Below are 12,386 nucleotides of genomic sequence, written 5' to 3' on the forward strand. Positions count from 1 at the left end.
ATCATGTTATTCAGGACGATATCGTTTTTGGCCCTATCTCTCAATGGTGAAGAATCACTTTAAATATTAAATAACTCTCATATCCAGATCCAGATTCAGATCTTCACCAAAATCGAAGCAATTCTTCCTTGTCACACACCCAACCCGTCCACCAAGTTTCATCCGAATCCGTCGAAAACTATTTGAGATATCGACACGACACGACACAGCAGCACAGACACGGCCTGGCATCCCCTCTCAATCATGGCAGATGACATCACAGTACTACACAACCGCCAAGGATGTCTCGATTATGGGCACATCTGTGGAAAATGGAAAATTATTCGCCCGTTGAGTTAAATCGTGCCGCAATGTAACCATAATTACAATACGAATATGGCGGTCGACTTCCGATTGTGACGTCACGGCAAAGAAGAAGAATATTTAGACTTTTAATCGCAAAATTATCCACTTTATAAATCGGAAAAAAGACATGAAGGATAGATTAGCGTTGAGGTGGTCTGAGCATTGGGGTTCCCCTTGAAGCGATGTCACACGATGTGAAAAATGATATCAAATGACCAGTCACAGTCAATAATGAATGATTGTGTAAAAACCGGTGGACGGATAGAAGGCGTGAGCTGAGCCAGGAAGCATGAGCATTGTAAAGTTCCATCTCTCAAATCAAATTGATCCTTTACAGAGTTATACAACGTTATTTTTGAACCAAACATCTTCAAGGGATGGCCATGCGTGGTGATTGCGATTGGGATTGGGATTAGGATTGTACTATACACTCTTACTGAAGCAGATGGCTTTGGCTTAGCGCAGCACGAAAACCGTGAACGTATTATTTATTTAGGGAGATTCCAATTGTACATGGAGTCAGCAAGCAGTGAGCCAATGGGTGGAAGACACAGCTCGACCAATTAGTTGTCTTCTTCTTCTTCACCGCCACACACCCAAACACATCGGTGACAGCCAAATACAAAAAACAAGCAGTCATAGACTGGTACTTACGAAATCGTCAACTTGACCTCTGACTTTGTCTAATAAAAGCTGTCTCTGGAGAAGGTAGTGACGCAAACCAGAAGTTTCTACCATGATTCTGTACCAACCCATCAAAAATCGAATGTTTGACCTCACTCTGACCTTGACATTTGACCGATTTTGACCAAAATCTAAGCAGCACTAGCCATCGCCCTCCTGAATCACATGGTGGAATTTGACATTGGTAGCTTCTTCCGTTCTCGAGTTATCTGTACCAAACCATCAAAAATCGAATATTTGACCTCACTGTGACCTTGACCTTAGACCGATTTTGACCAAAATCTAATCAGCACTAGCCATCACCCTCCTGAATCACGTGGTGTAATTTGACATTGGTAGCTTCTTCCATTCTCGGGTTATCGTGCCTACAAACAAACAAACAAACAGAAACGGAAGTCATCAATATACTTACGAAATCTTTAGATTTCGTAAGTAATAAAATAAAAAATGCCAGGGACTGTTCACCCAGTTTCCCGTTTTTTTTATTTTTTAACTCAGTTTCTTGAATACAGAATATATCCAGTTTGGATGTGAGATCGCTGATGTATTTCCAACGAGGTGTGCTGGCCTTTGCCGTGTTATATATCACGTGATATCTGGCCAGAAAAGTGATCTTTAAAGGCTCAGGTGGTGGATGAGAATACCGAGGACAATCCCCGGGTCGGTCTTGAGCTGTGCCAAATTTGGTGGTAGAGAGTGAGACCTGAAGCTGGACAAGGAAAAGGTGAAATTCAAACTCAAAGAAGTGACCTGCATTGGTCATGTAGTCACTTCAGAGGCTCTCAAACCAGACCCAGAAAAGGTGAAAGTGGTGGTGCAAATACCGAACCCAACTGATGTGCTACAGGTAAAGCAATTCATGGGGTTTGTCAACTTTCTTAGCAAATTCCTTCCAGGCCTTAGTGACAAGTGTGAGCCCCTATGCAGACTGACACAGAAGCATGTCACCTGGTGGTGGTCAGAAGTACATGAGAAAGTTATGCAGGAGATTAAGATACTGATTACTGCTGAACCAGTGCTCAAGTACTATGAGGTGGATGTTTCTGACACTGGGCTTGGTGCTACACTGTTACAAGAAGGACATCCCATCGCATACACCAGCAGGGCTCTATCTGATACAGAAACCAGGTATGCACAGGTAGAGAAGGAGCTCCTTGCAGTTGTTTTTGGTTTGGAAAAGTTTCATCTGTACATGTAAGGGAGACAGGTGAAGATGCAATCTGATCACAAACCGCTGGAGACCATTGCAACAAAGCCTCTCCACAGAGCACCAAAGAAGCTGCAGAGAATGCTCGTGAGGAGGCAATCATACAATACTAAGATTCACTATTGGTCAGGCAAAGATATACAACTGGCTGATACGCTTAGTAGAGCCGACCTCAAGGACCCAAGAGTCACCAAGGAAAATGGGTTTGAGATGGTAAACATGGCAAAACATATCACAATCTCTCAACCATTAATGAGGAAGATTGAAGATGATACCAGATGAGATGGTATCATGCAACAACTCAAACTAATGAAACACACAGGATGGAAAGAGACACAACATGAGGTTAAACCAGTCCTTTGACCATACTTCCATGTGAGAGATGAACTCAGCACTCAGGATGACCTGATGTTCAAGGGAGAAAGAGTTGTGATTCCCAAGTCAAGAAGGCAGGACATGGCGGAACGAGTTCACTCGTCTCATCTGGGAGTGAATGGATGTGTTTGAAGAGCCAGAAAATGCATTTACTGGCCCAGAATGAACGTTGAGATTAAGGACTTTGTTCAGAAGTTTGAGACCTGCAGGTCTCCAGAGAGAGACCAGCCAAAGGAAACACTTCAACCCCATGACATTCCAGAGCAGCCATGGGTAAAAGTGGGAGCAGACCTTTTTCACTTGGAGGGGAAAACGTACTTAATAACAGTGGACTACTTCTCAAGTTTCTGGGAGATTGACTTCCAACAAAACATCCACTCATCAACCATCATTCGCAAACTTAAAGGACAATTTGTGAGATATGGAATCCCAGACATCCTGATCACAGATAATGGGCCACAGTTCACAGCAGAGGAGTTTTTGAGGTTCTCAAAGAAATGGCAGTTTCATCACCGTACATTGTCACCTCATTTTCCTCAGAGCAATGGAAAGGCCGAGAATGCTGTGAAGATTGTAAAGTCACTGCTGATGAAGGCAAAGGCAGCAAATTCAGATCATTACTTGAGCATGCTTGCCTTCCACAACACTCCTACAAAATAAATTTTGAGCAGTCCTGCGCAAAGACTGATGAACAGATGAACCAGGACCTTACTTCCAATTTCTGAAAACCTCCAAAAACAAAAGGTGCAGAAAGGCGTGGGATCTCGACTCAGATCATGCTTGTAGCAAGGTATTATGTACACATTTAGGACATGGGAGAACAAAAAATGAAAGTCATATGAAAGAGGTCAAGGTCATATGAAATTAACAAATTGATCAAATTGATCAGTGTTCATTCAGGTCATAAATATATATGCACATAAACTTAACCATAGAAATACATGCTATGATGAACCAAACTAACATCTTAGGATTAAAAGTGCAGATTTCCTAAAAAATGTTACGTACTTCCTAACGACCTTTGATGTTCTGTATACTGAACACAAACTGGCCTTTGGTGTTGATTTTTATATCATAGGGCCAACTTGCTAAACTTATTCTATGGTTATAAAATCAAGCTTATAGCTACCAGTAATTTTGTAGCAGCTTGGCAAATGCAATTTGTTCCGTACTTCCTAACATTTTTGACCCATCATGGGAGTGAACCTAAAAACTGGTATGTAGTAATGATCCTTGTTTAAACTTTCCATTTTAAATCATCACTTTATGCAGAAGTAAATTGCTATTTAAGATGTTCAATCAGATGCATTTCAAATTTCTGGAATAAGATTTTGTAAGCTTCACTATGACTGGGGAAAATTTTGCAAAATCTTAGATTTTACACATTTGAAGGTGCGAAGATATGCAGAAGGTCATAAGAAATGTACTGTTTTGAGGAATTGTTCTATTCTTATGTATAATTATATATATATATATATATATATATATATATATATATATATATATATATATATATATATATATATATATATATATATACATACATACATACATACATATCAAACAAAAAATGCATTTTCAACCATTTTAGACAAGATATACAATCATACATGTAACCCATTTCGAAAAAATGAGCTATAAAAATGGAAAAAATAGCCTGTGTTTGGATAAAAAACATGCTTTGTAAGAAACTATATCCCTAAGACCCATAGCAAGGTATACATTTTCTGAAAGCACAGACACTTGGGCATTATATAACATTAAGATTGTTTATCTTATTAAAACTGGGTTCAATTTCTAAGCTTTCTCCTCATTTAGGACCACATTGTACACAATACCATGCTACAAGCCATCAAGTAAAAGCAGACAGGCATATTACTATAACAGAGGTGCCAAAGACCTACTACCACTGAGAGTTGGAGACACAGTAAGGGAGAGAGAGAGACACAGTAAGGGAGAGAGAGAGACACAGTAAGGGAGAGAGAGAGACACAGTAAGGGAGAGAGAGAGACACAGTAAGGGAGAGAGAGAGACACAGTAAGGGAGAGAGAGAGACACAGTAAGGGAGAGAGAGAGACACAGTAAGGGAGAGAGAGAGACACAGTAAGGGAGAGAGAGAGACACAGTAAGGGAGAGAGAGAGACACAGTAAGGGAGAGAGAGAGACACAGTAAGGGAGAGAGAGAGACACAGTAAGGGAGAGAGAGAGACACAGTAAGGGAGAGAGAGAGACAGAGAGACAGAGAGACAGAGAGACAGAGAGACAGAGAGACAGAGAGACAGAGAGAGAGAGAGAGAGAGAGAGAGAGAGAGAGAGAGAGAGAGAGAGAGAGAGAGAGAGAGAGAGAGAGAGAGATGACATTTTGCTCCTCTTTATTTCCAGGAATCATTGTGCACAAGGAAATCATAAACCAAAGGCAAACATTGTACAAAGTTAAAATGAGGGAAGACTTCGTACATAAACAAGGCAAAATCATAAAATAACTCTGAGGACACCATCAGCAAGTTCACACACCACTTCAATGAATTCACACACCACTTCTGTGAAAACAACGTAAAATCACTGAGTTGAAATTCAAAGTGCAAACGTGATGTGACAAAGGCTTTAAAAAGATGAACTTCATCATCATCAGGATTGTCGGTATTTTGCATTCTATGCTTCCTTGACAGGTATATAGTGAGCTTAGCCTCGGAAGACAAATAATTTGCGAAAAGACACTCATTTTTGCATCGGGAAGAGATACTAAAACCAAAGATAAAAACACAACGTGTAAAAACAAAGCCTAGCCCTCGGAGTACATGTGATAAGATCATAAAAAGGGGAGCCAGCATTGGGCACTCAATAAAAATGTGGAAAATATTTTCAGTAACACCACAGAAAGGACACAATTCCGTGTTACTAGAAAATTTGCGATGAGACAAAACATTCGAGGGTAAAATGTAGTGCGCCAACCACCACTGCAAGTCTCCAGAGCACTTGACAATGGACGTCTTATACATAACAAGCCATTGGATTGCAGTGGATGGAGTAACCCGGAGCATCCTCTTCCAGTGCACTTGTGGTTCTGTGGGTCTCTCAAGAACAAGGGCTTTAACACACAAAAAATAAACAGTACGTTTTTCCATTGAGTTAAAAGGGATAAAACCTTGAAAGTGAAGTAAAAGTGATGGAAAGGGGTGTTGGAGTGAAGGTGTGGAGTCCAGCAGTGGAGTCCATTTTAACTTGGACTGCTTGAAAAGCGTAGAATTACAGAGAAAATTCTCCCTACTATTCGAATGGCCCGAATTCCAGTGGCCACAACGACCTCGGCAGCTGGCTTCCATTTATAAGGAAAAGGAGTTCTAAAGTCTTTAACCTTGGTGGATCCAGCATCAATAAAATTTTGCATAAAATTGCGATCACCACAAACCCCTTTAAAAAGAGGATTTAGAAAAATGGGCTCATTTAAAAACATTTTGAGGAAGTAGCTACTCTCATCACGGTGGACAGTGACTGCCTGCCATGCCTCCAGCATACTTCTAGAGAACAGGGGCACTGATGTGATGTCAACTTTCTTGGTATCAATGAGAAAGAGTTCGTGATCATAGCCAAGTTTCCCTGCCTGCCGAAGTAGGCAGTGAGCGAAGGCTTTCCAAGAAGCATCCGTGTATAACAGCCTCCGCAATGAAAGGAGGCGAAAAGCCATCACTTTGCTGGTAACGGCAATCAGCCTCTGTCCTCCTTCAGCAATAGGCAGGCTTAGCACACCGGGCCGGAGCTAGTGCTTCCCCCCCAAAAAAAAAAACGTCAACAAAAATGGATTGTAGTTTTGTTAAGAATGAAATCTGGGGTTGTAGTGCCGTAAAAATATGCCAAAGCATTGATGCCACAAGGTTATTAATAACAAGGGTTCACCCCCGATATGAGATTTGACTAAGTAGTCCCTTCCATTTTAGTAACTGCCTCTCAGTTTTATTTATTAAAAATTCCCAGTTTTTAAAACGAAATTTTGAGTGCCAAGGAAGACACCGAGATTAAAAAAAAAAAATCCATCCCATGCCCATTCAAGTTGCTTGGGCAGGGTTGGAGGAGTGGCGCCATTTTGCAGACCAAGATAGAGAGCTTTGCTCTTTTTCCAGTTTACTTTGGTGGAGCTTGCCAAACTGAATTAATGGACACAGTGGACCAAGGCAGAGACATCCTCATCTGAATGGATAACCGCACAAAGATCATCTGCATAGGCAATTACTTTAACTGGGTTCGCCATTGGTTGGGGAAGAAAACCTTGAAGATGTTCCCGCAACAAAATGAGCAAAGGCTCGATTACTAGGGAATAGAGAAGGCCGGACAAAGGGCAGCCTTGACGAATGCCTCTACTAGCTGGGGAAAGGCTGACATAAAATGTTATTAACTTTAAGTACACTAAAAATGTTGTGATACAGGAGCTGTATGTAAGAGATAAAAGTTGCCCCAAAACCAAACCCTCGTAAAACAGAAAAAAGATGGAGGTGATCAATAGTGTCAAAGGCTTTTTCTTGGTCTAGAAAAACCAAACCAACATTTTTTTTCTCAAGAGTGCAGATATCAATCATGTCTCGCACAATAAAAAAATACTTTCATGCAAATTGTTGTTTTTGGAACACAATAGGATTGATCAGGGTATATAATTTCCCCAATCACGGGTCTGAGCCGGTTGGTAAGAGCCTTTGAGAAAATTTTATAATCCATGCAAAGCAATGATATAGGATGCCAGTTGCACGGTTGCTGAAGATCACCTTTTTTGGGACAAGGGCGAGTACAGGCCCGCGAAAACTCAATAGCAACAGATTCAATTGTAGACCGTCAATCAGAGCTTCATGTAACTCTGGTCCCAGAAGGTCCCAGAAGGTCCCAAAAGGTTTTATAAAGTTCTACAGGCATTCCATCTCATCCAGAGGCTTTGCCTGTTGGTAGAGTATGTAGGGCAGCCTGAAGTTCCTCCAAAGTGATTTCCTTGTCGAGTTGTAGACATGCGGATTCTGATAAGGTGGGTAGTGAAGAAGTCAGGGATTCCACAATGTCATTATCAGTACTCTTGGCTTGGTAGCGTTCAGAGAAATAATCCTTGAGTGAAACTCGGATGTCTTTTTGGCAGTGCGTTATTCTTTCTTCCTTCGTCTTTATTGAGGCTATCTGCTGACTTGTTTTTTTCCGAATTTCCAGTCCGAAGAAGAACTTGGAGGAAGTTTCCAAGTGATACGGATTTTCCATTTGGAGACAGATCAAAGCTCCCCTGGCCTGCTTTGCACAGAGTCCAGCAAGAAGGGCTTTTTTCTTTGTCAGCAAAAAGTTGGTCCTTTCCATATTAGAGGCTGAGAGGTTGGATTGCAAAGATAATATTTCTCTGGCAACCAGGGATTGAAGGGCAGAGTCATGTCGAGCTTGATAAGCTCCATATTGCTGGCAGAAGGATCTTATCTGTGCTTTGCCATTGTCCCACCATTGCACAAGACGGGGAAAGGAGGGTTTACGTTAGAGTAAAGTTCTCCAAAAAACACGAAAGGCATCAAGGAACAAATGATCCTCAAGGAGGCTTACATTAAAAGTCCAGTAGGCAGCACCTCAGTTACGAATTGGTAGGTGAATGCAAAGTATGACCACATGATGGTCTGAGAAACCACTAGGGACAATACCAGTGTGGGTCACAATATTTCACACAACAATATTTAAAAATCATTATTAATATAAAAACGATCTGACCTTGTGAGGGATAGACAGCCATCGAAACACTGACACCACGTATATTGTCGTGTTGATGGATTACAAGTCCTCCAAATGTCAATAAGGGAGCAGGTTGTCAATGTCCTAGCCAGGGGCATAATGCTCGCTGGGTGAGGCTCTTTCCCATTGCGATCAATAGAGGAATCCATCATGCAGTTAAAATCCCCTCCAAAGCATACAAATACATTAAAATCTAAGTGTGTGAGGGATGTTTCTAACTGCGTAAAAAAACAAATTCGATCCGTACTGTCACTCGGTGCATTGACAATGAACATTGTGTGTTTAAAACCATTAAGAGTAAAAGTGAGTGAGATTAAATATCTTTTAATAATTTCATTAAAATCAATAATGAGATTACAGAGAGAGGGATGTAAAAAGATGGCTACCCCAGCTCTGGGACACTCTAAGCTGCTGAAGAACCACCTTCCCCTCATCATTCTATCCCATTCACTCATAAAGGAGGAGCTACATCTGGTTTCTTGTAAGAGTAAAAATTCAACGTGGTTCTTCAATACAAGCTCCTTAACTTCAGCTTTGCGTAATTTCGAACGTCCTCCATTAATGTTTAAAGTTGCGAACGAGAAAGCCATCGTGTGGAATTTTGAAAAAGACATCGATCAATTGGCCGGCTTATGGACACAGTAGTTTCCTTGCTTTCAAAACCCACTTTCTCAGACAAAATATTTCTGGCTCAGTCATGCCAAACTGCTCGGACTGAAGGAGCAGCCACTTTGCAGAGGTAATAAAACTGTGCATGTCTGGAAAAGAATCTTGAATTTGAACATGTCTGTTATGGAAGGTGTGCTGTAAAAATTTTATGATCTCCTGGGGGGAGGGGGGGCACAGTCGGAAAACCCTCTGGTTCCTGAAATAAGCCTGGGTCGTTCCAGACTTCAGTACTATCACCAGAGGCAAATGACAAGGCCCCATCAGAAACATAGTCTGATTGGTGATGTATACTTGAACCATGCACCACAGGAGGAGCAGGCATTTCCATTCTGCTGGGAGGGAGAAAGCCGTTACCGAAGCAGAACACGCACACTCCACATCTGTAACGTCCGGAGTTGTCTGGAACACAGATGTCTCAGCCACTATGCTTTTGGTAGAAAGAGGGACCAACATAGGATCACTTTCAATGTCGATGACATCAGCAACCACTGAGGTGGTCACAACTACTTCTTGGGGCACAACACCACCCTCTTGTCCATGCTCGTGTTCATCCCGTACATGATCAGAAACAATGTCAACATTCACCGGAGCTAGAACTGCAAATTTGTTTTCCGTTTCCAAAGCAGCGAGCGAGCTGGCTGTGTGCACATGAGAACTGTGTAGTTTGCTCGATGGCGCTAGTATTTTAGAAACGCTCACAATTACATCATGACCGTTGATGTTAGGACGCTTGTTTCTTCAAGGGTGAAAGGTGACAAAACCCTCGTCATCTACTTGAGATTCTTTAACTTCTGCATTTGTTTTCCAGGGCTGATTAATGGGAGGTGTCTGCACGTTCCACCACTCTAGATGTACCACTAGTGCTTGGCTTGGGTTCTGCAGCTCCAGGTGCATCATTAGTGCTTGTTCTGGGCTCCTGGCACTGAGATTCCTCATTAGGTTCCACACGTTGAGACTCACCACGAGGAATGTTAGGTTTCGGACACGCATTATTTAAATGTCCATGCTCACCACAAATAAAGCATTTCATCACTTCAGTGGCAATATAAACTCGGTAGCTACGATCTTTATATTTAAGAGTGACAGCAGTACTAAGTGACCATGCACCATTCTTCAAAACAATATGACAGTGGCGTCAGAACGACATAATGTGTCGAACCGAAACGCCAGAACGCAAACGTAATGGGATCATGGAGATCCGTGACACAACCATCCCAAAATAACTTAAAGCAGAGATAATCTCCTCACTTTTAAAGAAAGGTGGAATATTTGATATAATAATTTTAACAGCAGATGTGTCCAAAGGACTTACAGAAACAAAAAGATCCGGTGGGAGAGAAAAGCCGGATTCAACCGTCTGAGCAATGTATCGCTCTTCAGACAAAAATAGCACAATACAAGACGTTGATTCATCCTCGACGCTGCGAGAATATTTTCGAGCCCAATGAGCTCTCCGAAACCCATTACGACATCATCAACACTGACTCCGTCCGGTGGACAAACTATGACCCCGTTCTTTGGAGTGAGTGCCTCATACACACGATGATGCAAATGTACATTTGCCATAATGTGAAACAATACAAAGTAAATTGAAGGATCAAGAAACCAAAAGCAAACCTGCCACAAGCAAAACCAGCAAGTGGAGGGAAACAAAAGATTAATATGAACGAAGTATTTAGCAAAGAAAAAGGCTAAACGGAGAAACACAGCAAGTAGTAAAGCAGGCCCAAAAACCAGGAAGTCCTGAACAGGCCTGTGAAACACTTACTGTGCATGCTCTCTTTCTCTCTCCTGTCTCAACAAAGAAAGGAAACACAGGAGAAAACTTCACACACACAAACAAGGATACAAGGGGAGCGAAAAAGGGGATATGAAAAACACGAACAGGACACAGCACTCACAGCTTCACTCACAGAGCCGCCATGATGCCACATCCATGCACAACTCACCAACAACCAGCAGGGGGCGAGAGAGAGAGAGAGAGAGAGAGGCGAGGTCGGTGTGGCTCCATCATGCAGAGCGGTGTGAACATGAGAATAAAGATTGCTCTGTGTATGTGAACCGAGTGACGTGTCCACGCATCTTCCATTGAGAAAGACGAGGAATCTGACACAGCAGTCCTTGCAAAAAACGCGACCAGACAGACAGACAGCCGATTAATCTTACATCTTCTTCTTCTTCTTTCGGCTGCTCCCGTTAGGGGTCGCCACAGCGGATCATCCGTATGATCCGCACAGTGATTTGGCACATGTTTTACGCCGGATGCCCTTCCTGACGCAACCCTGGTCGCCTCTTACGACACAGGGATATCGTACACCTATTTTTAACCGGGGTATACACTGGCCCAGTACACTGGTACTCATATCGCCGACCTCGGAAGGATGACAGGCTGAGTCAACCCCCTGGTGTATTAATTCAGTGGCTCAACGGGGCTTGAACTCAGGACCTTTTGGATCCCAAGCCGCTGCCCTAACCACTGCGCCAACACCAGGCTAGCCAATTAATCTTACATATATCTTTGAAATGAATATGTCAAGGTTCGAACCACCAACCGACTCGACTCAGAATTCACTCTCTCACCATTAACCCGTCTGATTAAAAAAAACAAACAGTGGAGATGCATGCGATTAAACCCAGGGTCTCATACAGGCAAAGCATGCACTCTACCACTGAGCTACATCCCCTACACCCTCTTAGCCTGAACCTTTAAGTTTCAAGTCAGAGTTCAGAACAAAAAATAGAAAAAAAAGAAAGTTTGACCCATCTCAAGCTGAAGTCTGACATCACCAGTAATGCTTGCTAACATTTCCGAGAAACAATATTTATTTGCTTTCAATTCCACTGGGCTTTGAATGTTTTGTTTTGAGCCATATTTGAAACCTAGAATATAATCATCAACATGACCCAAGGAATTGTGAATTTAATTGAGCTTATAATGACTAATGAGAATGCAACGTTTGTGCACCACTGACTGCACTCGAACTTCGATGGGGTGAACAATCCATCTGTTTGCTGCTTCAGGTGCTGATGTGCAAGCTCAGGCAACAGATGGTGCAAGCGCACTGTATGAAGCTGCCAACTATGGCGACCCGGCCTGCACCTCCCTTTTATTGCAGTACGGGGCCGATGTCAACTTGCCCAAACACACGGGCCACCTGCCCATCCACCGGTCTGCTTTCCGAGGACACCTTTTGTAAGCGTTTCCTCTTCCGTCCTTCTCATCTTGCGAAACACATCAGTTTTAACAAGCATGGTGTGCTGCTAAAATGACCACAATTTTGGTTTAACGCTCAATATTAACAACTTTCTCATTGATGAGCATCAAGTCCCGTCCACAATTGGATGAGGACACCTTGAGGACCGAATC

At 42.4% G+C, this 12,386-nt stretch overlaps 1 protein-coding gene across 4 annotated transcripts in view; it reads left to right on the top strand.

Annotated features, from left to right (window-relative positions):
• Window positions 1–12,386, top strand: part of LOC147020377 (dynein axonemal heavy chain 12-like) — an 89,729-nt gene that overhangs the window by 22,085 nt on the left and 55,258 nt on the right. For all 4 annotated transcript variants that reach the window (XM_085895690.1, XM_085895693.1, XM_085895691.1 and 1 more), the window contains one exon: window positions 12,041–12,212. In XM_085895690.1, the coding sequence (XP_085751816.1) occupies window positions 12,041–12,212 (172 nt within the window). The remainder of the gene's footprint in view (window positions 1–12,040; window positions 12,213–12,386) is intronic.

The sequence above is a fragment of the Eptatretus burgeri genome, chromosome 9 (assembly GCF_056783735.1).
Source record: "Eptatretus burgeri isolate ZD-2024b chromosome 9, Ebu_testis_v1, whole genome shotgun sequence".
Taxonomy (NCBI): domain Eukaryota; kingdom Metazoa; phylum Chordata; class Myxini; order Myxiniformes; family Myxinidae; genus Eptatretus; species Eptatretus burgeri.